The sequence below is a fragment of the Lotus japonicus genome, chromosome 2 (genome assembly GCF_012489685.1).
Source record: "Lotus japonicus ecotype B-129 chromosome 2, LjGifu_v1.2".
NCBI lineage: Eukaryota > Viridiplantae > Streptophyta > Magnoliopsida > Fabales > Fabaceae > Lotus > Lotus japonicus.
In genome coordinates this window covers 82732444-82750623 of record NC_080042.1, presented here as the reverse complement: position 1 = coordinate 82750623, position 18180 = coordinate 82732444, and the positions used below count along the sequence as shown (strand labels likewise).

Here is an 18180-nt window from a genome sequence, read left to right as displayed (position 1 = left end):
TTGTTCTAAGCTACACTATAAAAAAAAAACTATGTTCAGGCCTCCCACGTAACATAAGCACCCATAAAATTATCCAAACAGTTAAAACTAAATATATAATATGACAATTGGGTCAACTTATTTTTCCGCAAAATTAATTCTGATGCCAAAAATCACAAAAGCTTGCCTCCGCACAGTTGATTCTAGCATCTTCCTCTTTTATGGTATGCTTATTACTGGGTTGGTTTGCAATATGAGAAGAGAAATGGAAGAATTAAAGTAGGGCCATTCTGCTTTTCTAGTCGCTCCGTAGTTGAGGAGAAAGGTATGAGAGGAAGGGATCAAGTTCCCAAAGTGTCTCATATTCTCTTCCCACAAATGAAATTGTGTTATAAGGTTTCTAATGTGATATCTATTATAAATAAGGAGTAAGCAAGTAAATAAGAGAGCAGAAAAGAGGAGAGCAAGAGATAGAGAAGTATTGTAAAACGGAAATGCTACTTCATACGACATTTTAGTCGTCAAATTCACCCGACCTGTTCTGCAACGTGACATAATGAATTTTCTCTCTCTTCCCCATTTATTTCGCTGCTTTCTGTTTTGTATACAAACCACAACTCTGATTGGTCAATAATTAGGTCAAAAGTGTAGAAACAAGTATATATGGGTCTGACTCATAGACTCTTCATCTAATCCTAACTCGTAATCGTGGTGGGTATCCATATACTCATAACAATATCCATGTATTTTTAAATGGACATAACATACTTTTATTGGTTGAAACAAGAAATGAGACATCATTTGAGAACAAAAGATAAATAAGTGCAATAAACTTAAAAGAAATATGATATGAACTGAAATATCTTATCCCTTGTTTGGTATCCTCTTCCATGTCTTATTAATATAATTGTCTCATATCAATTAAAAAAGAGTATGAATGTGATAGTTATAAACTTACATCGGTTTAAACGACATCCACAATTTTATTAGTGAGACATGGAAGAAGACATCAAACAGTAACAAGAAATTTCAATTGGATACATTTATATGATTATTAAACGAAGATGTAGAACTTGCACACTTCTTAATCCTACTTCCCATGATCACTAGGCCAGGCGTAACAACTCAAGTGCTTCACCCGTGTACATTTTCTCTGAGAGCCTGAGCTTCCTATAATCTTCATAATTGAAAAGCTGATATAGACGTGGGTGATCATGGTCTATCACCTCTTCTGGGGCCTCAACATTTCCACTCCTTGGCCCTAACATGAATGTAGCACTTGAAAAACGTGTACTGGCTTCTTTACATTGTACATGGTGCTTCACATAGCTAAACCTTCCATTACTCCATGCCTGCATCATATTCCAAGGGCATGCACAAAGTTTATTATATCATGGCTAGATTTGTACTTTGTTGGGGAGAGTTACGGCGAGGACTCACGGGGCAAGGTCGAGGGGAAACACCAAGGAGATCTTGGACACCACATCTTAACCCAAAACCTTAAGGCATTAGGTTTATGGGTCCATCTCCTTATAAACTCTCCATCTTAACTTGACTTCTCCGATGTGGGACTTGACTCTAACACTTGATTCCAACAATCTCCCCCTCAAGTGTGAGTCCCTCAACCACATCAGTATCACCCATGGTCCTCCCGTCTGCGGAAGCTATCCACCTTGCACCGCCGTTTGCTGCCAACGGAACTCGCCGCCTAGCCACACTGCTAGGAAGACTTTCGACACAAGGAGCCGTTACCATGGTCCCACGAACCATCGGCTCTGATACCACTTGTTGGGGAGAGTTACGGCGAGGACCCACGGGGCAAGGTCGAGGGGAAACACCAAGGAGATCTTGGACACCACATCTTAACCCAAAACCTTAAGGCATTAGGTTTATGGGTCCATCTCCTTATAAACTCTCCCTCTTAACTTGACTTCTCCGATGTGGGACTTGACTCTAACACTTGATTCCAACAACTTTGTGTACTGTTGTAAAGTTACTTGTGTATATAAATCGAGAACTAGTAATATTGACACTCACTACATCCATTCAACACTCGTAATTTTTTTGGTCCAAGTTACAAAAGTGCACTTGAAAAACTAATTTGCAGTAGTTTGTGGGGTTCCAAACAGTTAAAAAGAAAATAAATTTAGGGATGTATTTTGTGGGGGTTGTCTAAATGACTCATGATAAAGTTTGAGTTAAATAACTCATTATCCAATCACATTAAAGATAAGTGAGTTGGAATTTCTATATTTTATTTATTAATTTATTTCCAACTCATTTATCTCCAATGTAATTGGATGATGAGTTATTTAACTCAAACTTTATCATTGGTCATTTAGACAACCCGGCCCAATTTGTAGATCTTCACGCAAGTTGTGGTTTCATACTACAATAATTGCGTCTGGCGATGGCTAGTATTTATCTTTATTTTTTATCCAAGCTTAAGCTATAAGGTGATTAATTATTACTCGTAAATTTTGGAGTAGAGCTAAGTTTAACCCAAATTTGAAAAGTTACATACTTACATGAGCAACCAAGATTTGCAAGAAGGGTTCCTGCAAATGGAGGAATAGGCACAAATGAGTCAGAATTGTCCATCACTTCGAGACCACCGACATTTTCATCGTCTTGAAGAATTGTTAGAAACCCAGAATCAGTGTGTAGTGGAGATCCAAGTGAACCTATAGCTCCTGGGGTGAAGTTATATTTGTTCATTCTAAACTGACATGGCCAATCCCCGAAATCAATACCTTCTATGCCTAGTGATTCAGCCATCTTTTGTCCTATTTTTACTGCCAAACCATTGTTAGAAGTCCCACATTGGCTAGAGATAAGGTCAATCAAGTGTTTATAAGGATAGTGCAAACCTCAACTCTTGAGCTAGCTTTTGTGGTTGAGTATAGGCCTCCCAATTTCTAATATGGTATCAGAGCCTATCCTAGATCCATTTGTTGTGGAGACCTCCCATTATTGGGCCACCCGTTGTTGATCCCACGTTCCAGTCTGTTCAATCCTGGACGTGAGGGGGTGTGTTAGAAGTCCCACATTGGCTAGAGATAGAGCCAAGATAAGCTTTATAAGGGTAGTGCAAACCTCAACTCTTGAGCTAGCTTTTGTGGTTGAGTATAGGCCCCCCAATTTCTAATATGGTATCAGAGCCTATCCTAGATCCATTTGTTGTGTATGTTCAATCCTGGACGTGAGGGGGTGTGTTAGAAGTCCCACATTGGCTAGAGATAAGGCCAATCAAGTGTTTATAAGGGTAGTGCAAACCTCAACTCTTGAGCTAGCTTTTGTGGTTGAGTATAGGCCCCCCAATTTCTAATATGGTATCAGAGTCTATCCTAGATCCATTTGTTGTGTGGAGACCTCCCATATTTGGGCCACTCGTTGTTGTTCCCACGTTCCAGTCTGTTCAATCCTGGACGTGAGGGGGTGTGTTAGAAGTCCCACATTGGCTAGAGATAAGGCCAATCAAGTGTTTATAAGGGTTGTGCAAACCTCAACTCTTGAGCTAGCTTTTGTGGTTGAGTATAGGCCTCCCGATTTCTAATATGGATTGAACAGACTGGAACGTGGGATCAACAACGGGTGGCCCAATAATGGGAGGTCTCCACAACAAATGGATCTAGGATAGGCTCTGATACCATATTAGAAATCGGGAGGCTTATACTCAACCACAAAAGCTAGCTCAAGAGTTTAGGTTTGCACTACCCTTATAAAGCTTATCTTGGCTCTATCTCTAGCCAATGTGGGACTTCTAACACACCCCCTCACGTCCAGGATTGAACAGACTGGAACGTGGGATTAACAACGGGTGGCCCAATAATGGGAGGTCTCCACAACAAATGGAGCTAGGATAGGCTCTGATACCATATTAGAAATTGGGAGGCCTATACTCAACTACAAAAGCTAGCTCAAGAGTTTAGGTTTGCACTACCCTTATAAAGCTTATCTTGGCTCTATCTCTAGCCAATGTAAAGCTTATCTTCTAAAATTTGTTTTTAGAAACTATTTGTCAAGTAATGAGATTTTTCAACATTAAAAAAATTGTAATTTGAAAACTAAAATAGAAATAGAAAACATTTTTTAGCCGTTATGGTATGGAAACAATTTTTGAAAACATATTGTGACAAATAAGTTTTTAAATTTTTCAGTTTTTAAAAATAGAAAACAATTTTCAAAAAAAACTGTAATCAAACATGTTCATCTTCCTTTATTTTTGTTTATTTGCGTTTAACAGAAGTTCTCAACTAGCAAAAAAACTAATCTCACTAGCATAGCATATATGGAGAATAACATAAAGTATCTTTTTTTTTTCTTTTTGTCTATTTGCGTTTAACGGGGATTTTCAACCACTAGAGTAAACAGCCATTTTGGTCCCTGATTGTGTTCACTTATGACGGACTAGTCCTCGTACTTTGGAAATGGTCGTTTTTCATCCCTGGATATGTAGCCGTCGGTCAAGTTCGTCCTTGGTTGTGTTTTCCGTTAGTCCCTCAAACGGAAAAGTCCAAATGTCACCATTTTTGCCACATTGGCTTGACATATCATCAATGACTCACATCTTATTATGTCAATTTAGTCCCTTAGGAAATAAATAAAAAAAACCCCTCTAAATGTTCACCTTCTTTATACATCTTCATCATCATCTGTATCATCTAACCCAGAAAATTAACATTTTCATCTTCTTAATTTATCATAAACGTTAAAAGAAAAATTAATAGCCCAAATCTTTATCTTCATCACACAAAATATAAACAACAAACCCAACCGCCTCCAATATCAAGTCCAAACACGTACTATAATTTTATTGTACTTGTAACCTGATTTATGAACGTGCGATTATCTTTCCTTCTTCAATTGGTCCTATAACCAGATCTTCATCTTCATAAAAAAAACTACAAATTAAACCTAAAACAACTTTTATTCAAAATATTATTTAGATAATGAAAAGATCCAGAAGCTTTAACAGAAGATAGAGAGGGAGAGATGCCACTTCATCTTCATCTGCAATCTCCATCCAATATCAAGTCTTCCCCTTCTCCTCTGGTACAGAATATGCCTCTTCTCTCAATCCTTCTCCTCCCATTCCCACCACCGCCTCTGTTTCTCATCATCTATGAACCCATAAACCCATAAACTTTAGATGAACCTAACATTTCCTTTACCTTCATCATCCCTGAACCCTAAACCCAAATCAACAACAGAACATTGAGCTGCCGCAAGCCGCGCCGCTTCGTCAAAATCAAACCTTCAAAGTTTGCATCGAATTTGTGCAGATTTGGTTTTTCTTACCCTAAAGGTTGTACCTTTTTAAGGATTTGTTGATGTGGAGAAGAAAGGTTGTGGCTTTGGTGATGGTTGGGAAACCGTTGCAGCATTGGAGGAACTCGTGTTCAGGGAATCCAACTCCACCTGAGAACAGAAGCCACTGGTGTTAATAGTTTCCATCTGGGACATTGTTGGCAGCTGTTCTCGTGAGTGAGGGTTTTGCACGCAGGGTGAGGGTTTCTGGGTTCTTATGAATAAATGTGATTTTCTGGGTTTTTTATTTTTCTTACCCATTGATTCTCTAATTTTTTGTTAATTCGTGTGAGAATTTGTTTCCTTCATTCATTGGTTATTACCTCACAACTTTGTTCAATCCTTTGTTTTATCTTGAATTTAATTATGTATTCATGTTCATAGAATTGGAATGAGTGTCCGGAATCAAACAAGAACAAACTAGTGTTAAGATGAATTCTTTTTAAGCTGGAAATTTGAATTAATAAATTCAGAGGATTTTATTTTTAATTTTCTGAGGGACTAAATTGACCTAATAAAATGTGAGACATTGATAACGTGTCAAGCCAATGTGGCAAAAATGGTGACATTTGGACTTTTCCGTCCGAGGGACTAACGGAAAACACTACCAAGGACGAACTTGACCGACGGCTACATATTCAGGGATGAAAAAAGACAATTTCCAAAGTATGAGGACTAGTCCATCATAAGTGAACACAATCAGGGACCAAAATGACCATTTACTCAAAAACTAATCTCACTTTGAATAAGGTTTATTGTCTTCTAGTTGAGGTCGTAGTCCTAAGCAACGACTGTCTGCCGGCCAGTGCTTCTCGAATCTTTTTATAGTAAGATAAAAGCCATAAGTAATAATCTTCAATTAATTCATATCGTAATAAATAATAATGCAAATCAACTACTTTGCTTTCACTTACCAGCACTGCCAACCAGTGTACTATAAAAGTTTTCTATTGCATTTGACTTTGGGTGGTGGCTCGTTTAACAAAATTAACAATTTAGTGCAATAAAACTAACATGTTATCAATGGTCAATTGGTGAAGGCCACCATATTTTATATCCTTTCAATTTTTAATAATTTGATAATGATATGTCATAAGTCATAACTCAATATGCATGGTTTTTTTTTACAAGAGGAAGGCTCAATATGCATGGTTTGTTGAGCTTGATTGTAATAGTGAAATAGATAAATCTCACATTGCTCAGTTATGATGTTTTCCACCTCTTTTTTTCATATCACATTTATATTTTAGAAGAGAAAATTTTATTCGAGTTGAGATATATGTTGAGGGTAGCCCTCCTAAGTCTCAACGAGCGTTTTTTATTTAGAAGTCTCAAACATGAGATTCCGCTTTAGGAAAATCATGAATGATGTAATGGCAGTCATTTTATGATTTATTTTTGAAGCATCTACATCTCTCAACAGAAGTTTTTTCCATTAACAATAGTGGTTTAACCCAAATTTTATCTATTGACTTAAAAAAACCCATATGAGAATTGTAAAGGAACACACTTTCTAGCTGTAATCTTTATTCTATGTCTCATTCAATTCTAACTTAAGCGTCAGTGAAGTGACTTGCATTTGCATATACAATCTATGGGGCACCTGTTAATTAAGTGAATGAATTAAAGATTAGCAATATATACATGATTCAACTATACAGCATGACCCCTCTGAATTAAGTTACAACCTATCAAGCCTGTGAGATCTTGCAAAGTGGAAACTGATCGACCAGACAACATTCAAGAAACAAAAGAACATATTTGGCTAGAGTTATTACAGAGAATGGCGGTTGTCAGTCTTCTCTTTAGTTGGTCGTACTTCTTGAATTTCTTCTAAATCTTCTTCCTCTCCTCTCCTACCTGCTTGCTCCTTCCAATATGCAACTTGTTTCTTCAGCCGCATAATCTCTTTTGAACTAACATTCTTGCTTGGATCATTCACGATTGATCTCACTCGTGACGCATACCTAAATTAACATAAAATATAATGGATGATGGTTAAGTAAAGCCGAAAGAAAATACTTAAGATTTGAAAGTGAAGCTTTTTAAAGTTCAAAAAGAAAGCAGAGATGAAAAACATACATTAGGGAGTTATGTGTCTCATCCAAGCTTGATTCTATTGGAGATACATTGACAAACATAAGAGTTTTTGCATTGCCCCCAAGTGAATCACTCATCAACATAGTTAACTTGTGATTTCTGTAAGGTATGTGCTGACCACCAGAAGATAAAGCACTAATAACATCTCCAAGTGCTGATAATGATTTGTTTATACTCTGAGCTTCTCTGAGCTGATTACCCTCAGAGCCTGACTTTTTTATTCTTTCTGAGCCAGCAAGATCCACAAAACTTAGCTGTGTGATAAATCCAACATTACGTAAGTAAGGTCCATATTTCAAATTGTTACATAATAAAGGAATGCGGTATACTTATATACATATACACTGCGGTAAAAAGACAACAAACACAATACCTTTCCCCTTGCAGCTGATTGACTTTGAAGGTTGATGCTTTCAATTACAATGGACATTATAAGATGAGATCTTGAGCTTTCTTCATTCATTTGAGTCCCTGATGTATGCCGCCGTTCTGATCCCCTTTGTATTATGCTATTTAATTCTTCCATAGTAGAAATTGACACAGTCGTTACGTTTTCTACAGTTACCATTCCCTAACACGAGGAGTAAAACAAAACAATTACAATGGGGAGAGCAATCCGGGAAAGCAAAATTTTTGTTCAGCACATAACTTCAGGACACTTCAAATCTTTTTAGATATCCAATTTAAAAAACTAAGCATTATCTAGAGATGGAAAATTGCATTCATAACATAGAATAATACCTTTGAATCCTTCTTAATCTCCAATTTTAATCGCTTCGCGCTTTTAGGTAACAGAAGATCTACAAGTGTATCTTGATATAGTTCCAACATATATGCCTGCATCATAGATAAAAAAAATAGTTTACATCAAACAATAAACAGAAACAATTGTGTAACTCCTATAATCTATCATAGTTGAGTTACTTACACCAAGTAAAAGACAAAAGGAAAAAAAACAGTTTAATCATTTACATATACATATGTAAAACAATTGTATGTACATATTAAGTGGATTTAATGACATCAAACTTTTAACATGCAAAGAAAAGTAATTGTTAATCTCCATTTAGCCATTGTTACCTTCAAGGAAAAAGAAAATTTGTTATTATCTCTCCTTAAAATTCTAAAAAGCTCTGCCGTAGCACGAGGCGTAAGCCCGGGATTGTTTTCAGATCCATAGATTGTAAATGTCTTTCCAGAGCCAGTTTGACCATAAGCAAATATGCAAACATTATAGCCGTCTACTGCAGATTGCACCAAGTACTGTAAAATTCCATAAGAAAGACATCAGTATGTTAGTAACAACTAAGGAGTGTAGGAAAATACTAAATCTATTTCAATTCATATATTATCTAGAGTGACAAAATGCTAAATCAAGAAACAACTACGATCTTTAAGTTGTTACAGAAAGACTTGCCCTTGTATCCTCAAATACTTCTTCCTGAGTGGCATCACCGTTAAACACGCGGTCATATATATGCTGTTTTGGTTTATCATCTCTCCACGGATGCTCAACTGTAAACTCATCTACCGTTGCAAGAACATCTCTTTCTTTGTCAGCAATCTCTTTTTCAACAAGAGGTCTTAGCCTACAGTAAACTCTTATTTTTCCTTTCATATCTGGAAGAAAGAATCGTATTCCAACGTCATTATGTCAGTTATATATGTAAATATCCACAATCACATAGACAAAATGCTCTGTCCTCCACCTTCTATGGTATTAAAGTATCGCTTCCTGAGAATCTGCTCTTCTTTATAAAGTGTTTCCATTTCAGCTAATTGAGCCCCTTGCATCTTCAATATGGCAGCTGTTTGTGCATTCTTTCTATCAATGTCCTACATAAAGCAAGCAAACAGAAACTTAAGAAAGAAATTACCTTTTAACATTAAAAAAGAGTGAATATACACACTGCATGTTGAACCTATAATTGTCATTATACAACAAAAGCAGGGAACACAAATAGAATAAGAGTATCCAAACCTCTTTCATTTCTCTCAACTCTTCTAGCTCTTTTAAGTCCTTCTTTATAGCAGCCAATTCAGAGTCCTTTAATGAGAGTGCAGACTCGGCCACAACTAACTCTTGCTTTAACAAATCCAGTTTTCTTTCAAGATCATAAACTCGAGAATTTACAGCTTTACGTTCTTGCTCAAGTTTCCATTGAAGAGAACTAATCTGCATTACACGCAGCAAGTTGGTTGAACATCATCTTGAAATTATGGGTTTCAATTTTGAATAATGAGTTTCAATTATTTTACCTCATCAGCATTATTCTCCTCCAGCTCAGATAGCTTCTGTGTCAAAATCAACTTTTCATCAATCAAGCTTTTGATAGTCTCTTCAGCTACAAGACACTCATCTTTACAAAGTTGTAAGTCATCTTCAAGTTTTCGTAAGACCTATTCAGTACCCAACCAAAGTCCACAATTTACACATTAAAAGTAAAATCAATTACTCAGGAAGCAATAAACAAATGAATAATCAGTGACAAAAAAGCATCATACTTGATCATTTGCTTCGTTATGGTCCTTTTTGGTGGTGCTCTCTATCACCAAATTACTCATTTTGGCCATCTTTTCTTCCATGGATCTTTTCTCAAGAATTTTAGCCTAATAAATTGCATATTTATTAAGACAGGTCAATAATGCAAAGATAAAAGTAACGCTGGTTCTATGAAGTTAAGACATTTACCTGAAGTGCCTTATCCTTTTCGTCGCATAATGATCTAAGCCTATCACGTTCATTTGTAACTTCTGTGAGACTATGCTTACCAGCTCTCAAAGATTCTTTCAAGCTCTCTAATTCTTGTAGCATTACCTCTTCTTGTTTTTGCTTCTCATGCAGTTTTTCCAACATCTATTCAACATAATTTAAAATATCATCAGTAACCAAGAAACATGCATTATACATGCTAAGTTCCTAATAGTAAAAGGGTGGCCCAGTGTATGGTCCTTCCCACCACTGTAGGGTTAGATGTACACAACCTTATCACTGTTAGCAGATACATTCTCTCCACAACAAGAACACATTATCACCAGGACACAATATACCTTGCACCAAAATCACCCTCTAGATGCACAAAACAGAAGGAATAAACTACTTTTATTTAACTGATTGGTACATCTAAATAGGTGTATATCAAAAGATTGGCACATTGAACAAATCACATCACAGCTATACATAACTTAAGGCAACAAGAAGCCTCCTTATTCTACATGAAGGAAACTAGTACAAAACCTCACTTTTAAGGGTCGTGGCACACTAGTATAAACCAAAATAGAATAAGCAGTATTCCTCACTATTCACGAGGAAGCAGATAAGCCCTACAGGTTTCTTTGCTGTGCAATAACTAAGAAAAATGCCTTATAAGTTCAAAGGTTCAGTTTGGGATTAGTTGTGCATCCTGCATAACATTCTAGAACATACATTAGAAGTTTAGACTTACTTGGTCAGCATTACTCTGAGACTCTTCAACAAGTTTTGATAAATCTTGAACACGTTTTTCATATAATTCCAGATTCGGAGGCTTAAAGTTACTAGAAACATCTTCATTCAAAGAACCCGCAGTAGGAGATCGTGCTTTGGAATATCTGCGCAGCATTACATCATTTATGTGTGTCTGAAGAGCTACACAAATTTCTTCTCCCTACAAAAAGAACAAAATTCTGATGATATAAAATAACTCCAAAGTGATACAAATATTAATCAAGTCCAAAGGAACAAATTAAGAACTAAAAGTTAGAGAACAATGTTAAATGTCAATGAAGGTGTTAATACCTGCTTGGTTTCAAACTGGAATATGTGCAGAACACCTGCAACTCGCATTTTAAAAAATACTGCAGTATTACTGCTTCCAAATTGCATTATGTCTCTCAACTCAGCTGAGTGCAAATACTCCTTGGGAATGGGCCGAAAAAAATGAACCTAGGGGCAGTTGATAAGAAATAAACATTTAAATAAATGCGCTATTCAAGGTTAAATATTTATATTCAGAACCTTACAATATTATCATTAAATCATTTTTTAGTCTTACCCCTCTCTTGTTAATTCCTAATATTATTCGTCCAGGCAGGAGTCCAATGGGATCATCAATTTTGCGAACATTGAAAAAAACAGAAAACCCATAAGGAAGTGTTCTCAATGTATGCAGAAATTGTTGTCTTGCATCGTCTTTCGTGACATGCTCCTGAAAAGGGAACAATATCTTATAATACCATGTAGAAGAAAGAAATTCAGCAGTATATTTCATCAAAGGTAATAGGCATATTTGAAGCAATATGTACTTCCGTGGGTAAAACTGATACATAAGAGGAAAATTATTATTCATAAATCCACAGGGAAGGGTTTGAAATAAGTTCAATAAGACAAACTACAAATAGAAGAAATTTCTTATACTGATTAGTTATCACTGATCAAATGTTAAAGAAAAACAAACAGATGGGCTTAGGCTCTTAGACAGTATCCAAGTCCCATACCAGTGAATGATAGCAAGAAAGAATGTCCAACTCCCATTCCCGTTTGGCTCGAGTCATTGCAATTTGTCTAGGCAGAAAACGCTCCAGAAATGAATTCCACTCGCTGAAAATACAGAAATCTCAGCCAGTTGAAGTGATAACAGAAAAGAACATAAAGAGAGTCAAGTTCACTCACCACCAGAACTTCAATCAAAAAATGCTATAACACTAATGGAAGATAGTTTGCAGCAAGAGAAACATTGAAATCACTTACGTGCAGGATTCAGGTCTTCTAACAAATCCAATCTCAGCCAAGATTTGCAATGCAGAGAGCTTGGAAGCATCATCCCTTCCAATAGGATAATTACCCAAAATGTAATCATGCTGCAACTGTAACAACAAATCCAGGCCTAAATTAATACCTTGAAGGCAATTGCAGTTTCATTCAAACCTAGGGGCTGCTTTTGTATACAAGGTTTAAACAATTCATCATTTCCTATGCAAATATTTAAAAACAGGAAATAAAGTGAAAATAACAAAGCACTTTTGTCATATGAAAAAAGAAAGGAAAATGTTTTCTCAAATAAACAGCCCTTAGATATGCTTTTATTCAATCATACAACAAAAAGTCATACTTGTACATAGGACAACTGCAAGAACATTTGATCGGTCACAGCTTCATCTGATTCACGAAATAATTTTTTCTTGAATATCAGCTTACAGTGCAAAATTTCTCCTTTACTTCGGTCTTTCACTGCCTTAAATTCCGCCAGGAGATCACCAATATACTTATTATCATCTAATCCAATGTACTCCTCTGAGTTAACAATAGAAGAGTTGTTAGACTACTGGTCTCAGTTAGTTTAATAAAATCAACAAGCAATGAGTAAAAAAAAGACTTGCCATTCCCAGTATCCGGTGATTTGGAGCCGGTAACAACTTTATGACATTCAAACAGGCTAAAGCTAGAGAACGTTGGCAGTTTAATGATCCCTGCAAGTTCCTGAATCAAATATGAAGTTAATTGATGAATATAATGATTTAAACTTGACAGAGTAAACACATTGAGAGTATCCAGAAATGCAAACAGAAGAAAAATGACTATGTTTGAGACAGCAAAGCAGTAGAATGACTAAGGCAGAATCATGATTAAAGCGATACGGCTGTTAACAAAATTATCTTCTTATTAGTTTTATATAAAGCAAAGTTCTCCTAGTGAAACCCTTCCATCAATCACTTAGTATATCATTATGAGAGCCATATATTCATAAATACAACAATAATAAGTTTATGAACTGTATAATCAAACAAAAAGAAGGCAAATTTCCTGACTTAGTTTACTTGCATTTTTCAATTCTTTCTTCAAATCATAAAGATAACATCTTAATCACCGCAGGAGGTCATTAATTCATAACTCAGAAGACCTACTTTTCCAGAGGTTTTTACTTTTTAGGGTTATGCTCAAACCTTACAGTATGTTAGTCACTTAAAGGACAGAGATTGTCACAACAAATTGTTTTTTGTTTTCTTCATTGAAAGAGAAGAAAGGATAGTAATTTTAGTATCAAGTATCAAGTTCAAAGAAGGTCTTTTAGAACTAACCCTAATAATAAACACTACTGTAAATCTTGTGCATCTTATTGAATGTTAACCTTAAGATGGATAAGTACAACTGCTGAAAAAACTAAACTTGCTGAGCCCAATCTTTTATATAAAGCTTAGAGAAAGAAATCAAACATTTAGCTCAAGCTCTTTGATGACCTCTTTGTTTTAAACCACAGTAAGCCTTGCAATCTTATTTTTCTAGTATTAAATCTAAAGCAATTACAAGACTTCATCCCTGAAAAGGATGAGATGGGGTGCTAATAGATTTCCTTCATTAGATTAAGTAGAATCTTTCGAAGAATAAAATTTTCCCCAACCTTTCCTAATCACTTTCATTCAAGTCATTCCTAGTTTAGTATCCCGCTAGTTATTTCACCTACTTCAATACTCTCACTCTTCCAAATAATTTATGCATATTAGGATCAGTTAGAAATGTGTGCCATTGGAGATAGATAGAAGCATATAACGAATTCAAATAACCTCAACAGCATCAGCAACTGTTGTTGACATATCATATGTAATTTCTTCAAATGTTTCATCTAGGAAGAACACTATAGTTGTAAGCCTTTTCCCAGTCAACAGAGCTTCAATCTCTATAGCCCCAGGTATTATATACCTAGGACCAGCCTTGACAGTGCGCTTCAAAGCATTTAGTGTATTTAATGCCCGGGCTCTGATCTCAGGATCAGTAGTAACACCGTGTGCCACATTATGAATATAATCTGACAGATACCCTCCAATGTCTTTACTTGGAGGCATGCACGACGCACATAAATACATTAGCTCCCATGCTTTGATCAAGTATTCCCTGTTGTTGGCACAACAAAGGTATTAACTACTAGTATACAAAACCACAGCAATGCAGCTTCAATGAACAGAGGCCAAGAAAACATGAAGCATGATACTCAATACTAAAAATATATACATACCTGTCTGGGTTGTTTCTAGTTTGTTTTGATATCTGGACAAAAAGTTCGTCCCGGAGTTCTGAACGCTTCAAACTTTGCTTGTATAGTTTACTTACAAGCTCAACTCGTTCTTCTAAGCCTATTGGAGTTACACGATCAGATGAATCAACTCCCATATATTTCAAAATTATCTGGAATAATTTTGTTGCCCGACTTGCTAGATCACCATTCAACTTAAGCAATGATGTAGGTATTGGATCCTGCAAGAACTTGTGTTAGCTTTTGATGTGTTTAATAATAATTTAATCATTGTTATGGAAAATAAGTATTTGATTACCTTTTGGAAGCAAAGCATGTCTTCTAATGTGAGTTTCTCTCGAACTTGGGGGCCCACAGACCTTTTAGAAAAAAATCCTCGTTTGCCAGCAGATTGAATTTGTTTTTGCATCAATTTTAGAAATCCTTCCACCTATAACAGACAACATTGACGAAAATGTGATGATAACAAATGATCACGTACATAAATCAATAAACTAGGAGCTATTGTTGATGCAGGAACTTAGACAAAATCCATTAAGATACAAAATTCATAGGGAAGCAAAATTATTCAAGAAAGTTATATTTATAGTTAGATTGACAAATAATTTCCCACCTGGAATCTATCAATCAAGGGTACAGCTCCAGCGAGTTCTGATGGAATAGCCATCGATAGAGTTGTTGGTGTGCTGCCAAAAAAAAAGTTTACAAACTGAAGAATGTCACACATGGGCAAACACAAAATTCATTATCGCTTTGTCATCGAAGTTCAAGGTAAAAAGGTATAAAAGAGTATTGTAAAAATTATTGTTCGTCAGTCAATAAGAACATAATGCAAGAATTATGTTTGAATTGCATGTAGTGACACGGGATAAGGGCTTTCCTAGATATGCAACAGTGTTTCAAACACAGTGTGAGATTGTCTTCCAGAGAAAGAAAAAAATATTTATAATTCATAAGAAAAATCTTTTAAAGTGATTTAGAAATGTTGCCTTGCTCTTGTATTCTAGGCTCGAAATTTGCTAACATCCCAAATCCTAAAATACTCATTCTCTACTAAAAAGGGAGTAATTGAACGATAAAGTGAACATATCTAATTTTACTAATTCCAATATATCTTCAAAGAGATGGTACTCACGCTGGCGCGAAATTGCTACCGTCACTGTCATAGCCATCCCCGTTGCTAACAGTGGCATAATTGTGCAAAGGGGTATCCCCATTGCCAGAGCCAAATGAAGATCTGTTTGTCCTCACGCTTTGAGCCCCGGATGGGAGCATATCAATGGTCATTTCTTTTTCCAACAAACAAACTGAAACTAGTCAAAGCAACACAGTTTCCTCTTCTTCAAGCACCTCACCTGCATGATAAAAACTCAAACATAAGTGGAAAAAAATACTCTACATCCACCATTCAGCTCCATTAACTCAAATAAAATCAGGCAAATGCAAGTGTAAGACAAATGAACCCCCAAAAACAGAATTGCAAGTTACAATGCAATCAAGGATGGAGATTGTGAATTGCAGCCTAAAACACAAGGCAAGTCAAATCATCAATAAATTGAACACACACCAAAAAATGCATACAAAAATGGATAGTCATGAAACTCAATAAGCTCAAAGACAGAAACAGACCCAGGAACCAAAACCTTTCAACATTGAACTACCCAGTTCAAAAATAGCAAAAAGTCAGAAGCTTTACACATTTCCATGCACCCCAGTTTCACTAACCATAGACAGGAATTGAACAAGCTCAGGTACAAGATAAAAATGAAAAATAAGTCAATAGAAAAGAGTGAAAAATCCAACCTTTATAGCACCAATGAGACACTCTGTGATGTATTGTGTGAAAGAGAGATCTGGGGCGGTGGTGAAGTGTTTTGAGAGTGGATTTGGTTGGAAAGAAGCTATGAGAGTCTGTGATTTGTTGAGGATGAAGGTGAATATAGGTGATAGAGAGAGAAAGTCACGAGAGCATTAGTGAAGACCAAGGCTTTTTGGGAACTGAAAACCACTTTCAACTTTCTTCTTCTTGTTCACTCAAAAACGAGGTTGCCATAAACAAAACACAACAGTGAGAGAGAGAGAGAGAGAGAGAGAGAGAGAGAGAGAGAGAGATACATGGTCCAATCTAATTGAACATTTATATTAACTCTTGCATTGCATTTTCATATGTCTATGTTTGTTTGAAAAAATCAATCTATGTCAATTATTTATCTATTCAACCGAAAAAATTAGATCTCTCTCTATATACTACAACCGTAATACGGCCAAATATTTTTGGTTGCATTTAATATAGACAAACATGAGTTCCAAGTCTCTTTCTCTTCCCTTAATTAAATTGTGCCTCCAACCGAACATAGCAAAATCTCATATACATTGAAGTGGTCTGTATTCGATTCTAATATCTTAAATTTGAGTTTTATATAGACAAAGAAAATGTGTTCTAATTATTGTACGTGGAAGTTTTCAACTCGAGTAGTATTGATTTCGTTGACCAACATATAATGTCTCAGTTGGCAATGATTAATCAATTCTTATCAGAAAATTGTGTATTTTATTCTCGTTGATAATATTAAAGTTGTGTTGTAATTTGTAGGCACTCTATATTTTATTCAAATAAATTTTGAAATTATATTTGAGGATATCTCCTCAAGTTATTTTTTTTCAACATCTAACTCTTGTAATAGATTTAAATATCATGTTATTATTAACTCTTTAGATAGTGCCTCTCTAAATTTTCTATAAACATATTTATATCACCTTAGCCGATTTTTTATCGGTCTTTTTGACAATTGATGACATATGTCTTAAAAATTGCAAAAATCTATCTCATTGCATTTTAGAGTGCCATTTTGCAGTAGTATGATCCCACATGCGTCAATTCAGATGGAGTACTAATCAACAATGAATCTTATTTTCAGACAACATTAATGTGTTTGCTTTTGCTGATTTAAGTAATGCTGAAAATGATGACGTAAATAAATAAATGCTAAGCGGTAATATGACGTACTATACATTTTCTTATTTAAAGCTAAAACTAATCATATAAAAATGAGTAAATGGCCCTTTTTTCCTTAGTTGCGTGCGTGAAGGTGTAACGGTGTAGAATATATTACTTTAATCTATTTTTTAAATGATATTTTATAATTACAAATAGGTAATAGGTATCGTACTTTGGACAAGAAAATATAGTAATAATAAAATGTCAATTTGAGTGGGCACCACAGCCTTTTTGCAAATTTTGTCACTGTCTGCCTCCGGCGGGAAGAGGCAAACCAAAAATTCGTGCTCAGTCATCACTGAACTTTCCATTTTCCTGCAATGTGGGCCCACGTTTATTTAGATTTAGTAAATATAATTTTAAAATTTATTTGTGTCCTGTACCCTCATACTAATTTTAGCTTAATTGCACATTTGATCCTCTAACTTTGTCTTTTTTGTGAAAATCGTACCTTAATTATAAAATAAAATTAGCAAAAATCATCCCTATGAAGACAACAGTGAGGTGTAAACTTTCAGGACGATTTTTGCTAATTGCATAGTTGGAAAACAATTTTCACATGAAAGACAAAATTGAGGAACCAAATGTGCAATTAAGTCATCATAATATTATGTAAAACCCCTTTATCGAGAGAATTAACTCTTTCATTGAGGATATATGTTCTCTGGCCAAAACTTACTCATAAAAATGGTTTCATTTAGGTTGAATGCTAGTTAGATTAGGATCCTACTAGGATCCTAGTAGAGAAAACACAATCAATATGTCATGAGTCCGAGAAAACAATGG

General features: G+C 35.5%; 2 protein-coding genes across 2 annotated transcripts; both read right to left on the bottom strand.

Moving 5' to 3' along the window:
- Nucleotides 1-1085: 1085 nt before the first annotated feature.
- On the bottom strand, nt 1086-5550 carry LOC130737131 (2-oxoglutarate-dependent dioxygenase DAO-like). Its single transcript, XM_057588899.1, has 4 exons — nt 5547-5550; nt 5295-5400; nt 2500-2806; nt 1086-1331 (listed from the first exon to the last, which is right to left on the bottom strand). The coding sequence occupies exons 1-4, from the start codon at nt 5548-5550 to the stop codon at nt 1086-1088; spliced, it is 663 nt and encodes a 220-aa protein (XP_057444882.1).
- Nucleotides 5551-6895: 1345 nt separating this feature from the next.
- Nucleotides 6896-16499, bottom strand: LOC130740324 (kinesin-like protein KIN-14I). The gene is made up of 24 exons (XM_057592887.1): nt 16200-16499; nt 15532-15751; nt 15010-15082; nt 14695-14826; nt 14379-14617; nt 13930-14257; nt 12748-12847; nt 12480-12661; nt 12119-12234; nt 11866-11968; nt 11424-11576; nt 11168-11314; nt 10836-11036; nt 10082-10246; nt 9895-9999; nt 9649-9789; nt 9371-9565; nt 9099-9225; nt 8807-9009; nt 8470-8652; nt 8131-8226; nt 7763-7960; nt 7372-7643; nt 6896-7256 (listed from the first exon to the last, which is right to left on the bottom strand). The coding sequence occupies exons 2-24, from the start codon at nt 15681-15683 to the stop codon at nt 7064-7066; spliced, it is 3804 nt and encodes a 1267-aa protein (XP_057448870.1). The 5' UTR covers nt 15684-15751; nt 16200-16499; the 3' UTR covers nt 6896-7063.
- Between the last annotated feature and the right edge of the window lie 1681 nt (nt 16500-18180).